A 15,198-nucleotide genomic window follows, 5' to 3' on the forward strand; every position below is an offset into this window, starting at 1 on the left:
CATTAATTTTCAATAAGGATACATTTTGTATAAAAACAAATTGAAGGACGAGATCGTCAATTGTCACTCCCGATTCCGACTCTAGTTCCTTCAGAGCAAGAACCGGCGTTGCTGCGGAAAAGGAAGTCCTTCACGGAAAGAATGATCACTGATTGCTTTAATCAATTTTGGTCATGTACTTTTCAATTCTCTCGCTTCTTTCACGGTTTTACATTATTCTTCCTTCTGATGCATACAGCAGATTTCCAATGTGAGTGAGAATCATGCATACACCTTTGGATGGAACAATCTGATGCAACTACAACATCCATTACATGGACAAACATGAATTCTCTGAAACGATGTTTTATCATCAGCTCATGTCCCTGGATACCAGGTGTGACCATTTTCACTCCATAACCTCAACCAGCATAACCTTCCCCAAAGCTTGACTCCACAATTGCCCTGAAAAGGGGTCAGCACAGATTGTCCACGGTATAGCTTTACCATGCAGGCGACAGATTTCATATAATGTGCAACACCACAAAGTCCAGCACCCTCGACATTGCCGAAGGAGCTAACAAAGCAAATAATGCACGAGAGTTGCAATGTCAAAGATTAAGACAGTGCGAAATCAATGCTCTCATATGTGATACTGAGATCGGTTGCGTTGTGATTGTAGATCAAATTATGCCAAAAAGGAAAATACCACTTCTATATTCGAATCCTTTCTTATAATTTATAGCTCCTGAGTTATTGGAATAAAGTCTAACACAACTCTTATTTAGGTCGGCCGAGAAAGTAAGAGTACAGGTAATAGAGTATGTTCAAGATCCGTCTTCACAAGTCTCTCCTGCAAACAAATAGCAGAAGATAGTACGAGTCACTTTTCAAGAAAAGAAGCCAAGTTCAGCTTGACATCTTCTCTAGCTTGTCTATCAAGAGGATCATCGCCGATATACAAGTCCAGAATCGACCGGCAAAGAAGTTTGCTCTCTATGCTTCCCACCTCCTTCCCATCAACTGCAAGCATGTCATTGAAAGAACCGTCAAGCAATGTCATACAAAGGCTTTCTATCAACCAAGGCAGATATAATTTTGTATGCGATGCCTTTATCATCATCGATGAGTCGGTTAGTTAAGGCGCGAGTAGTTACAACCAATGCATTAATGGTGATCAAGGCCTTTCATTGAAAAAATTTCTCCACCAGCCGTGTTTATAAAAAATAATTCTTACAACAGCAGTTCACTCTCATTGATAGATACAATAATCAACTTTGTGTTTGCCAGGGAGGTTGCTCACACACTATCGAAAGAGCCACCATCTACTACAGTATACAAATTAAAAGAATATTGCTTAGTCACACACAAGCAGAGTAAATCAATTGACACAATTGCACGAGAACAAGGAAAAATTAATGCTAGAAGTATATGAATTTGAAATGTAGCTATTCCACAGAGCAAGGATTAATATGAGAATATGTACAGTTGCAATAACTATGGTTCTACAGGATTCAAGTCACATATTCTTTAACTTTACTTTTAATGTAACATTTGTATGCTATGTTTGAGGCATTGTATGCTGGAGAAAAAAAAGACGCATGGAATAGAACTGTTCTCAACCAAGAAGATGGTACAATCTATCAAATCATCTTACTCGTGGTCCGAAGTACATGACCCCGGTCTCTTGACAGGTCTATCACAGATCCTCGTGGTATTTTGAACTCATCCTTGAACTGGGAAGTAAATCTGCATATTCATCTTTCGAAGTCACTATTGATATGGAATACATGTTACTAGAAGCGTGATGGTAAAAAAATTAACAATAACACATCTTTCTCAGATAGAGCAACGTCACGGGGAGAGAAAATCATAACAAGCCACATTAGGACGGGATAAAATGTTAACCAAAATTGGAGAAGAAGTGGCCATATAGAATAATATTCTACATCAAGTAACTTGAATTTTCAAACACTGAAATATATATATCTAGAAGCGAGTCATTTAGGGAAGAAGGAGCTCGAACAGTTCATGTTTCCAGTATCTTTTTAATTTCAGATACTTCTATATCAAAATTCCTCAATTTATTTATTAGAATTAGTTATTGTGCAGCTTACAACAGCTGATAAGACCTCAACTCACCTTTGAAGCAATTCTTTATTGTCTTCTGGGCTAAACTTTTTTAGCCTGTTTCCAACTGATTCTTCAAATGCACTGCGCACAGATTTTATACTCAATCTGCCATATACAATTTGAAGCCTGACAGTTACACAGATATCACTTTCCATCAGATCCTCTGACACTTCATTGCTTTCCTTGAGCTCAGAAATGGATAGTTTTCCATATTTCTCCTTGAGCAACTTGTTTATATCTTTATCATCAGCATATACACCTTCACAGCCACAGCTTTGTTAGTGCTTGTGCAGATACATTGAAGCATAATATATATTATGATGTACTCAAAGTGCCAAAAGCCAATACAGAAGAGCAGGTTTGATCTAAAAAGATTACAGTAGCATAAGCAAGTTATAATTACAAGGTGATGCTCATTAGGCAAGCAATAGCCACCTGATTTATTCCTTAATTATCGAGAAACTGTTGTGAATGGTGGCACCCAATCAACAATTCAAGCAATGCAGAGCATGTACCATATAGAATATGCACAAACTAAGTAAAGCTGCTGATGGATGTAATGAAAAACGAACCAACTGGACCTAATTCACGGACTATGAAGGACAGAGTCTAGTTAGTTGTAAAGAATGCCAAACCATGCAAAATTCTAGATAGCAAATGCCTCGAATTAACTGAGACCACCGAGATCATTCGCAAAATAACCAAGCAACGGATCTTAAAAAGGTTTGAGATATCTTAATTACACGGAGGAGCTTTATTGCAGTACAATAGATCCCAAAAGTTGACTCTGACAAGCAAGAGCACTAATTCCATAAAAGAAAGCTTTAGGTCATGTTCACTCTTCTGTAGAATTCTCCCGCAAATACTGGTAGACCCCCATATCAATGAAGTACAAACAAATTTTGTTCATCAATGAGTCATATCAGCCACTCATCCAGAGTTGCCCATGAATGTGCCCGTCTAAACGAACAATATCCAGCAGTTGCTTCCTTTCTGCCCTTTCAGGAACAGTTTCACATGCCGATCCTTCAACAGAATACTCGCAATTGGCCATTAAAAAGGACAAGGTAAAATCTTTAATGTAATGACTGTTCACAGAAAGCTTCCTTTAACAGCGCCACTTTCTGTGAGTAATCTCATCTCACTCAGACATGAAGGGCCTTATATTCCCAGAAATCTAGCTCTGTAGTGAACTGAAGACTCCAATTCACTGGAAAAAAATTTAGCGACGCGCACGCGCATGACCAAGTCAGTAATCACAAACACCGGATACAGAAACATCAAGCTGACACCAATTCTTAAGCAGACAATATCTTCACCCAAATCAACAAGAATGCAGGATCTTCAGGCACACTCGAAACGTCAGAAGAAACAACAAAAAATGCACGAATCCCAGAAAGAGGAGCGGCAATGCCGTACCGAACGCATAGACATCGATGTTCTTCAACCCCAGCACGCTCTTCCTCCTCAACCCAACTCCCAAGAGCTGCCGCGACCCGCCGACGACCGAAGGGAACGACACTCCGGTCTTCGACTCGACGACGGGAGGAGAATTCTCGGCCAGAGAGAGCGATCCCCACAGGGGCAAGGAAGAGCTCCTGGAGACGAGGAAATCGCGCGCGCTTTCGAGCAACGGGCGTTGCGGGTCCCGAGACGCGGCAATGCCGGCGGCGACGGCGGCCGCTGCTCCGGCGGCCACGGAGGCCGCGGCGACGGCGAAGGAGAGAGCGGAGGGGGAGGAGGAGCGGGGGAGACGGGGGCGCCCGGGGGGCTGAGAAAACGAGAAAGGGAAGCGAAGCGAGACCATGGCTCGGCTGCTCGGTTTCTCCGCCCTCGCCTCGAGAATTCAGGAAAATGAAATCGCGTTCGAGCTCCAAAGTTTCGGACTTTGGGAGTGGCACGTGCTGCGCCGTCTTGTCGGCTTTATTGCCGACAGGTGACGGTTGAAATTCATTTCGTTTCGTACGAGGAATACGAGGATGGGGCGCATTGGCCTTTCCGCGAGTGCTGTATCAAGCTTTGAAAGTAGACTTCAGATTGTAGAACAGATTAAGAAGCGAAGCCTCGCGTTGTTTGCGTTTACAACGAGTTCACTCGCAGTTCCATCTCAATGACACCTCCCCAAGTCCCTCGTCGGTGCCGACGCGCCGGTCATGCGCTTCTCCTACTCAGTCGTACTCGCTATCGAAGATACGTGGCGCAAGCGGTTTGGTCACCGCGAGATGTTGAACTCGAACCGTTTGGTTTAACTTTTTGCAAACGGTAAATGAAAGTTCGGATGAAAATGACTCATCTTCGAGACATTTGAAAATCCATGTTCAAACGAATAGGAGAAGGGATACAGTTCGTTCGTTCGTTCGTGTGTCCATGTGAACAAGGAGGCCCGGCAATACAGTGGGGAGCAATACTAAAGTCATCATCCTCGTCCGCGAGTAGATGGAAATCTCTAGTCGTACTCCAGTTCATCAGGAGTTATTGGCCGTTTGAGGGGAATGATGGACTTCTTCTCGACGTCCCGAGACAAAGCTTTTCTCATATCTGAAGATGAAGATGGTGATTGTTGAGAGAAGGGGCAATCCATCGGGAAAATGATGAAACACATTAGGGTGAGAATGGAGACTCACCTAAAGCATCTTCTTCGCCAGAATAATAGCGTAGCACCCTTCTATAAATTACGTATCCAAGCTGAAAAAGAAGAAATAAAGAGATGAGTACTATAAACAAGTAAATAAGCGCACCCTGATTATCACGAATTAGTATTGCCAACACATTTCTACACAAGTGCATTTGTGCACGCATCATGCACCTACACTGATTAACTCTATTGGATTCAAGATACTGCTTGGTATATTCGAAGTTTGAGATTGATCTACTAAATGGGTTTGCAATGCCATGCACTAGATTTTCATTGGATGTCGAACATGACTGACTTATTATTAAAAAGGCATGGTTGTAGAGCTAAGCACCTTTGTGCCTCACATGTCAATTCCATCACAGCTGACAGTTAAGAGAGCCGGAACTTATGGATGGGGAAGGAGGAGAAAAGGACAGTGTGTTTGTGTTTTTGTTTTTGAAGGGGGGAGTGGTTTGGTTTGGAGTATCTCTTTTCATTAAAAGAGTTTCGGCTGCCAATCCCTTCACCATTATAAGGAATGCAGTTCTCTCATGTCTGAGCACATTGGAAGAATGCATCTCTTTTCTATGGCATTATTGACGGAAAACAAAAAAGGAAGGTTTAAGGAGAACGAGGAAGAAGGAAAATGCTTCAAAGGTGAGCAAAGAATTCAGCTGTTTGGAAAAGATTTACCTTTTCATACATCTTTATGGCTGGCGTGTTTGACGCCCGCACAAACAGATCAACAAAGTAAGCCTTATCACTGCCAAAGGAAAGTTCTAGTAGTGTTAAAAATGGGAATGAAAGCACATGACCTCCTAATAAATACAGCTTATATTAAACCCTGAACTGAAAAAAAAAGAACATGGCCAATGTTTAGGCGGTAAAAAAATAAAAATCTAAATAGACAGGTCCAGCTAGCATTTTATCCAAGGAAAAAAAATGAATACATATGAACAAGCACAGCATCTTCTCAGGCTATTTTCCCACAAAGGAAGAGAAACTGATGAGACGCATGCTACAAACTCATATTGACCACTGACACAAATAAACAACCAAGTCTTCATTTGATTCAATCATCAAGTCAGTTTCCAGATGATTTAATGCACTAGGGCTAAAACTCCTGGCTCACGAGACAACATATCAAACATACGACTGGATTTGCCATCAACTTGACATAAGTAACCGATAGGAAGATTGCAGGTTATGCTGAAAGGAATCCAGACAGGGACTTGAAATAATGCGACTTTAGCACTTACCAAACATTACTGCTTTTAGCCAAAATGTGACAATTAAGAGGGAGAGAAACCAATGTCGATGGAATCACTCCAAGAGAGAGTATTCATTCTTTAATTACAAAAGTCATATGAATCATTGAGACCCAAAGAACCTGAACCAACAGCTTTAACCTGCTAGGTGGCAAAGCTTCTATTAGTGGCAGAAGAAGCCTAAACAGAAAGCGTCTTGTCTGTTTTATGTGTTGTCCCATATTCGTGACTCAACTTGTACACTGTATCCCCACGACTGAAAGAGCAATTCAATGACTAATTAACTACTCCATGACCCTTTCCCAAATGACTCACCCCATCCATCATTTGGCACTGAAAGGAGAACTTTTAATGTCTCTTCATGGTTCACCAATCTAGGACCACTAAAGTTTCAGTGCCTCTTCATTCAATTGTCCTTGAATTCCCATAACAGCTTTTTCACTATGGTTCAAATGACTTATGCAATAGCATAATGGTAGCGATACTACCTTCAAACGGCTGCCTGCTTTGTAAAGACAAGATGCTTTCTGTTTAGGCTTCTCCTGCCACTAATAGAAGCCTTGTCACCTAGCAGGAGCTGACCAGACGATAATTACTAAATAGGAAATGCACAAATCTCACAAAATCAGGCCAAAGGTTTTTGCGTACATCAAAACATGAAATACCATAGTCCGTCCTCCTTTTAAACTGAACCATATACACTTTATGCAATAATTAAAGAGGGAAGAAATAAGAAGTTTCATATCTCCTTATATCGTACTTCTACATTATAATCTTTTGCTGTCTCTTCTTTATTTTACCATCTGAGAGAGAGACAGAGGCAGAGACAGAGAACAAAAATAACAGCCTCCACATTATGCTCTAAATCCTCCAAAGAAATTTAGGGAATTATTCACCTGACCAGTGCTGAGGCGACATTAGAGACCCAGTGCTGGTACACTGAAACACATATGCTCACAATTCATTGTCTATAAGGCTAAAGCATTTCTCTGGTCATTAATGAAAAGGTAGTTCAAACAAATTCAGCAAAAAGAGATTTGACCATTGCTTAAATCAGGTATTTCTGAACAAAAGGAACAGAACATGGACAGTTAGTATATGATAAAACTATGCATTTCTCTTACATCTTGTCACTATTCTCTTCCAGCAGATTCATCAGTTTCTTAGCCACCTGTTGCCTCCGATACTCTGGAGCAACAGTTACAGCAGTTACATGTCCATGCCAAGATTCACCCTGCCCTTCAACTTTTCCCATAACTGCATCCATACACAAAGGGGGAAAAATGAAAGTTTTATCAAGTTATGCCTGGATAGTATAAGGGAAGAATTTACAGCAAGGACCGACAAAGAATCTACAATAGACGCGACAATGCTGGTGCAGAGGGAGGAAACATTGCAATCGCACATCAAAAGATTACACTTGCCAGACTTGCTCATCGTACTCTTACCCATCCATTGAAAATAAAAGCACATCAGTTAGACTCACATCTCTCATTGGGAATTTGTATACCTTCTCTCCAATTAAAAAGCTTCAATCAAACTTTCGATGAATTTAAATGAAAAATCACCACTTAAGTACTAATAACAGCACATGTTCTATCGACAAGAAATCCCAAGCGTAAGGATAAAGTGAGCTTAGTCATAGCTTCCAAACCTCCTATCCTTCTACCCTACAGCATCAAGTGGACATATGCTACTCCTTGCACCCATTAGTACTTTATCATCCATACTCTAATTCTCTACTGATGTCAGGTCGCATTGCTCTGGGAAAACATCATATGTTTGCGTGTGTTTCAGATAGAGAGAGACATGGAGATGGAAATAAAAAGAAAGAACAAAAATCCGTCCCAGAGTTTGAACTATCAAGTAAACGGTAACAAAATGCAAAAGTCGTCGCTTGGAAATCCAAATTTTGTAAGCCAACATACTTCCGCGAGTGAGAGGTCCAAGCTCTTAAGAGAAATATAAGCCCACGATAAAAAAATGGGTTCTTTCTTTACGGGCACGAAATCACGCAGCGCAATATCCGCAGGCAACAAAGTACGGAATCAAGAAACGAAATTCAGAACAAGAACATCATATGAACCGACAAGGTCATTCCTCAAAACCCCCTCCTCCAAAAAAAAAAAAAAAAAACGAAACGAAACTCCAGCTCTACTCACTGTAACCCATGATCCGCTTCCCGGGGCCTTCGGCGACGTGGAAGTAATCGGGCCATCTCGCCAAGTAGGTCATGTAGAACGACATGTTGAACTGCGCGGGATGCAAGAAAAAGAAGAGAGCGAAAAATTCAATCTTCGAAGCCGGTCCTGCCGGCTGAAATTAAGGAATATTGAATCGGAGAAGAATTCGGGGGGAAGAAGAAGAAGTAGCTCACGGTTTCGGTAAGGTGGTCGAGGTTGACGGAGGCGAAGCGGAGGAGGTCGTCGCAGCAGAACCTGCGTATCGTCGTCATCTTCTGCTCCTCTTCGGCGTCGGGACTGACTCCTATCGGCAAGCGCTAGATGATGACCACCGGATCTCGGAGAGTCTTTCCCGAATCGAGTGAGCTTTTAGCCTGGTGCTCAGGAATCCGGTTTAAGTAAAGCTACAACATGAACCCGGTTTAACCTGATCCCTCGTTTCATTTTTACCCCTCGAAAAAAATTCCATTTTAGTTTCTGGAAAAAAAGAATTCGATTTTTTTGGGATTCCAGTTTTCTATGCCCAAAAAATGGTCCAATTCTCTTCTTCTTCTTCTTCTTCTTTTTGTCAAAATTCCTTTAAAAGGCACCGACTTCACCTTAAGTTCCAATTCTAGTCCAATATTTTGTTTGTCTAATAAAAAAGCACCAAGTTCATCTTGGTCCTAATTTTGGCCCAATTTTTTTTTTATCTCGTAAAGCACCAACTTTAACATGTATCTCAATAACTTTATTTTGTCTCGTGAAAATGCACTAATTTCAATCAATATCTAAATCTAGAATTTATCGTGCTTTCATCAAGTTTTCATCAAGTATATATAGAACGACACATCAAATCTTTAATGACATCTTTAAATGTAAACTTGGGAGGCGATTTTAGATATCAACTAAAAATTGGTTGTTTTTCATAAAGACAGAAGAATATTTTGACCTGAGTTTTTTTATCAAATTAGCTTTAAAGTTAGTACTTTTTAATGAGATAAGAAAAGTTCGAGTCAAAATTGAAACGTAATTTAAAGTTTATTTTCTTTTGTAAAACAAAAATATATATATAAGAATTGGAATCCAGCCTAAAATCAATGCTTTTTAAGGAAAAATATATATGTAAGAATTGGAATTTTAAGGGAAATAGGTCGAAAACAAAATCATTCAATTTTTTTTCTTTTCTTTTTTAATTTGCATATATGAACCGGACCGGACATAATTAGATACGAGTCGGTCTTGCGATTGATAACCCGAGCTAAGCTCTGACCTGGACCGGTGCTACTCGACCGGGATTCCCAATCCCCGTTTAGTACATCCCTTCTTCTTCTTCTTTTTCTTCTTCTTTCTCCTCCTCCCGTTCAATCGCGAAGCCAAAACCGAAACCCTAGAATGGACATCCTCAAGCAAGAGCTCCTCAAGAAGCGCCAGACCCTCGCCGAGGAGACCGGCGGCCGGCGCGTCTTCAAGCGCTCCGAGATCGAGCAGAAGCAGATCCAGAAGCTCCGCGAGCAGGAGAAGCGCGAGCTCGAGGCCAAGTCCCACCGCCAGTCCTCCTCCTCCTCCGACGCCGCCTCCAACCCCAACCCCTCCTCCTCCTCCGCCTCCGCCCCCTCCTCCGCCACCTCCACCTCCGCCGCCGCGTCCTCCAAGTCCCTCACCCACGAGCAGAACATCGACAGCCTCGTCCTGCCGCGGCAGGAGGTGATCCGCCGCCTCCGGTTCCTGAAGCAGCCGATCACGCTCTTCGGCGAGGACGACGACGCCCGGCTCGACCGGCTCAAGTACGTCCTCAAGGCCGGGCTGTTCGAGGTCGACAGCGACATGACCGAAGGCCAGACGAACGACTTCCTCCGCGACATCGCCGAGCTGAGGAAGCGGCAGAAGAGCGGGATGATGGGCGATAGGAAGAGGAAGGAGAGAGATGACGGCGCCGGGGAGGATGGAGAGGGCAGGAGGGGTGAGGATGAGCTGAGCGGTGACGGAGGGTCGAGCGGAGTCGATGCCGATAAGGATTTGAAGCGGATGAAGGCGAATTTCGACGAGTTGTGCGACGAGGATAAGATCTTGGTGTTCTTCAAGAGGTTGTTGAATGAGTGGAAGCAGGAGTTGGATGAGATGCCGGACGCAGAGAAGAGGACGGCCAAGGGGAAGTCGATGGTGGCGACTTTCAAGCAGTGTGCGAGGTACTTGAAACCGCTGTTCAAGTTTTGCAGGAAGAAGGTGAGGTTTCTGTTCCTAAAAATTTTGTCTTGACTAGATTTTTAATATCTTTAACGTATTGCTTAGGCAAAAGGAGAAGTTGATGTTTGTTTTTTAACTTATTGTGATCTACTTATCGAGAAAATTTTATTATGATCCTGCTGCTGAATGGTATGATTGACTTGCTCGAAGTTTAAATGATGCGCGGATGTTTGTGCTTATCTCTTGCTACCTTGCTTGCTCTTTGTTGGAAGATCCATGTGGCAAAACCTAAACAATAAGAAGAAAGTTGTCAATCTGGGAGTAGCGGTGCTCTTTGCTGTATTATGAGAGTGAAAGTGATAATTCTCTGTCACTGCCAGATTAGTGTCTGTGAGGAGATTATCCATTATGCGTACTGTTGGTGCATGCATCTGCCTACATGGTATTCCAAACCTTGTCATGCCTTTTTGCTTCTTTCTTCTCATCTGGATTTTTTAGATTTCAAGTGTCTTAACAGGAGTTTCAGCCATTCTTTTATCGAGGGGGAGGATGAGAATTGAACCCAATCCTCTTTTCTTGAGGATTTGGACCTCCTCCAAGTGGAGCCCTTGTGCTTGAGTATAGCCTTTGTTACTCTAAGTGAATAAGGAGGTGATGGTAGAAGGGCGAGCACAATTTCCTAATATTGAAATTATTGTACTGAGACTACTGTAACAATTGGATAGGATTGCTAGGAATTTTCGTTTTTGTTCACCCATTCTATTACACCTCTTCTCACCCCAAAAATATATCTTAGATTGGTGCTTATTTCATGTAAAACTTTGACATGGTATCACACACCTCTCCTCTTCCTTGAGGTTACGAGTGTTGGCCCTCATGCTAGGGGTAGTGAAAATAATCTCCTTAACGCAAAGATTCAATTTGCTTGCATTAACTGGCAAGTAGTTTCATAGTTCTGTGTGTCAGCTAGCTTCACTTAAGGTTAAGCGTAGAAGGCAGATCTCGGAAAAGTTAACTTTCTTTGCTTTCTTTTCTTTCTTTCATTATCGTGGGTACATTTGTATTCTGGAATTTGTCATGGTATTTTATATCACTCGGCATCATTTTAATCTTTTGGAGTTGAAGGATTGGAGCTGTTCATATTGATCAGGTGTGGAGATGGTACATGTAATGAGCAGATATTGATAAGTTAGATGGTCATACCATAACAAACTAATCCTTTTTTCTCCTTCTCTTATCTGGGTTGACGATACATAGATAATCTCTGTCTTGTGTCTATGAGTGGACTTCTTTTTGTTTTTGGGTCTCTCTTGTTTGCCATTTATGAGTGGACAAATTGATGAACCGATACCGATTGCATCTCTGGTTATCTAAATTTTCAGGTTCTCCCTGATGATATCCGGCAAGCATTGATGATAGTTGTCAACTGTTGCATGAAGCGAGACTACCTAGCAGCAATGGATCATTACATAAAAATGGCCATTGGAAATGCACCCTGGCCTATTGGTGTCACTATGGTTGGTATCCACGAACGTTCAGCTCGTGAGAAGATCTACACGAACAGTGTGGCCCATATCATGAATGACGAGACAACCCGTAAGTACCTGCAATCTGTCAAGAGATTGATGACATTCTGCCAGCGGCGATACCCGACCATGCCTTCGAAAGCTGTCGAGTTCAACAGCTTGGCCAATGGTAGCGATTTGCAGTCATTGCTGGCTGAAGAGAGGATTCCTGCCGGCAATCAAGCTGCTGAGGAAAAGCTCCGGTTGATGCCTGCACCGTGGGAAAGCTAGTTCAGTCTCGTGGACGATGCTTAATCCGAAGGTTATTCTCCAGTTTGTCTGATTCCTTGCAACCTTACAACCTTGGCAAGGCTGTAGTTATTGATCTTCATAGCTGTATTTAATCCTGGATATAGTAAAGATACTTTGGAATTCGCTGCCAAGTGCAAGACCTTCATTATGAAAGCAATGAGTTTGTATTTCTCTTTTCATGCTATTGGAAAAGAAGATCGATGGTCCATAGACCATGTTGATTAAATTTGCCTGAACTGTTGTCTGTGGTTCTCGCAGTGGGAAGCACACAACAAATGATCGAGGATGTCGGTTAATCATGCGATAGCTTCTCATGCTATCGGTTCGAGTCTTCCTTTCCGATCCATTTTCTTAAGCCGTTCTTTAACGTAATGCATCTGAGTTTTGTTCAAACTTGAAATCTCAATTCTTATAGAGGTGCCAATTTTAATCTTTCAACAGTTTGGCTAATAAATGGAGTAAAGTAGCACGTTTAGGCTACATGATGCGGTAGTCGTGTGGCCATTACGACTTGACAAACAGGCGAGTCAGGTTGAGATTGAGTCGGGCTGGGATTGATCCAATCCAAATTAACCCTTTAATTCGTTTAGCAATATAAATTTATTGATCAATATCCGACCCAATCCACACCTATCACATGCCAGATCTAATCAATAGTGCTAATACACTTTCATATTTAACTAAATATAAAAAAAAAAAAAACTTATTTCTTATGATTTTTAAAAAATATTGTATTGTTAAAAGGGTCAATAGTGCATAAAAATTCTATATTTATGCACTTATAATAAATTTATTTAAAATTAATTTTTTGATCATGAAAAATCCCAAGTATATGATAGATTTATCTCAAATAACCACAAAAATCTAAAACTGGTACATTTGTGATCAATTTACCCTTAAATTAATTTTTTAACCAACAAAAATCCCAAACCGATATATCTTTCATAAATATACCTTACATTAAATTAGATTAATACCACAAAAATATGACAAATGAAGAGTAAAATTATAAATTGGTACACCAATCAACTGTCACATATCATTCAATTTGACAAAAGTAAATTTATCACAAGTATACCAATTTGGAGTAAATTTGTCAAAGATACACTAGTTTGAAATTTTTTGCGGTTAAAAATCTAATTTGGAATAAATTTATAATAAGTATATCGATTTAAGGTTTTTTTTTTTTTTGGTATTAAACCTTGCATACAATTACAAAATTTAAATTTTATTATTTTTTAAAGATTTTGGGACTTCATTTATTTCACAAAAATGTGGTATTTCTAAAATAATAATATTTTCTTGTGTTTTCTTGAAACTTGAAAATAAATTAAAAAATATTTTCCACTTGGTATGTGCATTCCTTTTAAGTATTTTTTAATAGATTTTTAGATTTTTATTTTTTTCCTTTTCTTTTTCTTCCTTGTTCATCGGTCACTGGCCACGGCGACTATAGTCAGCAATAGGCAAGCTCCAAGCTCGCCATGGCTCAAGCTTGCCCAATTCTAGTGACTTGAGCCAAGCTAATCTCAAGCGAGGCTCCAACTTACCAAGTCTCACTTAATTAGGGAGGCTCGAGTTGCCAACACCGAGGTCGACAACCTCAACTCACCAAATTGGCTAGCTTGAGCTAGCCAAATATAGGGAGCTGAGGTCGTTGGCCTCAGTGTTGGTGACTTGAGCCTCCTCGATTAGCAAGCTCAAGACTCGCTAGTATGATTGGGTGAGGGTCATGAACCTTGTCCTGTCAATGGGGCTTTGCGGCCCTTGCCCAATGATTGGCAAACGATGACAATCGAACTTCACAGTGGGATGCTAAAAAAAAAAATCAAAAATTAAAAATTAAAAAAAAATAAAACTAATAAAAACCGTTCAAGAAAATGGTATCTCATTAATGGGTTGACTCAATTAATAACCTTTATAAGTTAAATGGGTTATAAATTGATTTAAAAATAAACTTATTTATCACTATTTATATACAATCCAAACCATTAACAATCCATTTATCAAACCTAACTAACCCATGTATGACCCCATCTCTTGGAGATCATTCCTCTAATAAATAGGAATTTTGAAAATAAATAAGTGAGACAAATTTGCTTGTATCCTAAGCACCTCCAATGGCGACCCTAATAGCGAAGCCATCATCAGTCACCATTGCGCGTGGTGGTCTAATGACCTTGTCGCGGTGGTCCACCTAGCTGACGGTTGAAGGGTGGACCACCACGACTAGAGCGGGCTCGTGATAGATGACCGCTTAATCATATTTCGAAAAAAAAAAATCTTATTTTAAAAAAAAAAGACATAATTATGTTGAAGATATAATTATCTTATTTGTAATTGCATTTAGGCGGGTTAAATATATGAGGGGTTACCTTATAATGTAATTATTATTTAAGAGAAATATATGGCTCTTCGAGAATGTATCATTTTGAAAAGTTCCAATTATTTATTTAATCGAATATTACCAGATCAAATAGACAACTAATTTCCTCAACTGAATATGTTTTCCCTCTCTTTCAAATATAATGTTTTTCTAAGTAATACCTTTGACTAATACTATTGCTAAGGACATCATGGTATTCTCTTCTAAAATGCCCCATTTAACATTGTTATATTTAGGAATTTGTTAGGCAATTAGCTCACTAGCTGCTTCAAATATGCAACTTATATAAGTCCTATTTCTCAAATGGTTCCACATAATCTGATATACTGTGTGTTCTATTTTTATTATGTACGAGAGATGGTTTGAGCATTGTCCTTTAATTTGTAAAATTCTAATTTTCTTCTCTCTCTAGGCTATTGAATGATAACCTATTGGGAGAGAAGGTCCTAGGGGAACTCTATTCAATTGGTGTCTGTGGAGGATCTATAGAGTAGGTTATCCTCGTTCACTTTTGGTTTTGTTGAATTTCACTTTTATTGAACTTAATAGAAACAATGTACTGTGGTGCTTCAAAATTTAGTTGAGCTGATATGTTAAAATTAGTCGAGAGACCCAATGGGAAATTCATTGGGCAATAAAGAAGAGGTGAAGA

General features: G+C 40.4%; 3 protein-coding genes across 3 annotated transcripts; 1 reads left to right on the forward strand and 2 right to left on the reverse strand.

Annotated features, from left to right (window-relative positions):
- Positions 1 to 670: 670 nt before the first annotated feature.
- LOC104426659 (fatty-acid-binding protein 1) lies at positions 671 to 4,007 on the reverse strand. The gene is made up of 4 exons (XM_010039789.3): positions 3,532 to 4,007; positions 2,122 to 2,371; positions 1,637 to 1,728; positions 671 to 1,002 (listed from the first exon to the last, which is right to left on the reverse strand). Exons 1-4 carry the CDS (start codon positions 3,917 to 3,919, stop codon positions 863 to 865), a joined length of 870 nt encoding a protein of 289 aa, XP_010038091.2. The 5' UTR covers positions 3,920 to 4,007; the 3' UTR covers positions 671 to 862.
- A 372-nt stretch (positions 4,008 to 4,379) lies between these two features.
- Positions 4,380 to 8,537, reverse strand: LOC104426660 (N-terminal acetyltransferase B complex catalytic subunit NAA20). The gene is made up of 6 exons (XM_010039790.3): positions 8,372 to 8,537; positions 8,157 to 8,247; positions 7,119 to 7,251; positions 5,420 to 5,489; positions 4,737 to 4,797; positions 4,380 to 4,650 (listed from the first exon to the last, which is right to left on the reverse strand). Exons 1-6 carry the CDS (start codon positions 8,447 to 8,449, stop codon positions 4,559 to 4,561), a joined length of 525 nt encoding a protein of 174 aa, XP_010038092.2. The 5' UTR covers positions 8,450 to 8,537; the 3' UTR covers positions 4,380 to 4,558.
- A 951-nt stretch (positions 8,538 to 9,488) lies between these two features.
- On the forward strand, positions 9,489 to 12,386 carry LOC104426662 (pre-mRNA-splicing factor 18). Its single transcript, XM_010039791.3, has 2 exons — positions 9,489 to 10,382; positions 11,726 to 12,386. The coding sequence occupies exons 1-2, from the start codon at positions 9,552 to 9,554 to the stop codon at positions 12,137 to 12,139; spliced, it is 1,245 nt and encodes a 414-aa protein (XP_010038093.2). The 5' UTR covers positions 9,489 to 9,551; the 3' UTR covers positions 12,140 to 12,386.
- The last annotated feature ends 2,812 nt before the right edge of the window (positions 12,387 to 15,198 follow it).

This window comes from Eucalyptus grandis, chromosome 11 (genome assembly GCF_016545825.1).
Source record: "Eucalyptus grandis isolate ANBG69807.140 chromosome 11, ASM1654582v1, whole genome shotgun sequence".
In the NCBI taxonomy this organism is placed as follows: Eukaryota; Viridiplantae; Streptophyta; class Magnoliopsida; order Myrtales; family Myrtaceae; genus Eucalyptus; species Eucalyptus grandis.

Coding starts and splice junctions, on each gene's coding strand:
- LOC104426659 (XM_010039789.3), bottom strand. CDS start 3,919: ATGGTCTCGCTTCGCTTCCCTTTCTCGTTTTCTCAGCCCCCCGGGCGC. Junction 1,729..2,121: donor AATAAAGAATTGCTTCAAAG/GTGAGTTGAGGT, acceptor ATGAATATGCAG/ATTTACTTCCCAGTTCAAGG. Junction 1,003..1,636: donor TCATGTACTTCGGACCACGA/GTAAGATGATTT, acceptor ACATGCTTGCAG/TTGATGGGAAGGAGGTGGGA.
- LOC104426660 (XM_010039790.3), bottom strand. CDS start 8,449: ATGACGACGATACGCAGGTTCTGCTGCGACGACCTCCTCCGCTTCGCC. Junction 4,798..5,419: donor CCATAAAGATGTATGAAAAG/GTAAATCTTTTC, acceptor CTTCTTTTTCAG/CTTGGATACGTAATTTATAG. Junction 4,651..4,736: donor TGGCGAAGAAGATGCTTTAG/GTGAGTCTCCAT, acceptor CTTCATCTTCAG/ATATGAGAAAAGCTTTGTCT.
- LOC104426662 (XM_010039791.3), top strand. CDS start 9,552: ATGGACATCCTCAAGCAAGAGCTCCTCAAGAAGCGCCAGACCCTCGCC. Junction 10,383..11,725: donor TCAAGTTTTGCAGGAAGAAG/GTGAGGTTTCTG, acceptor CTAAATTTTCAG/GTTCTCCCTGATGATATCCG.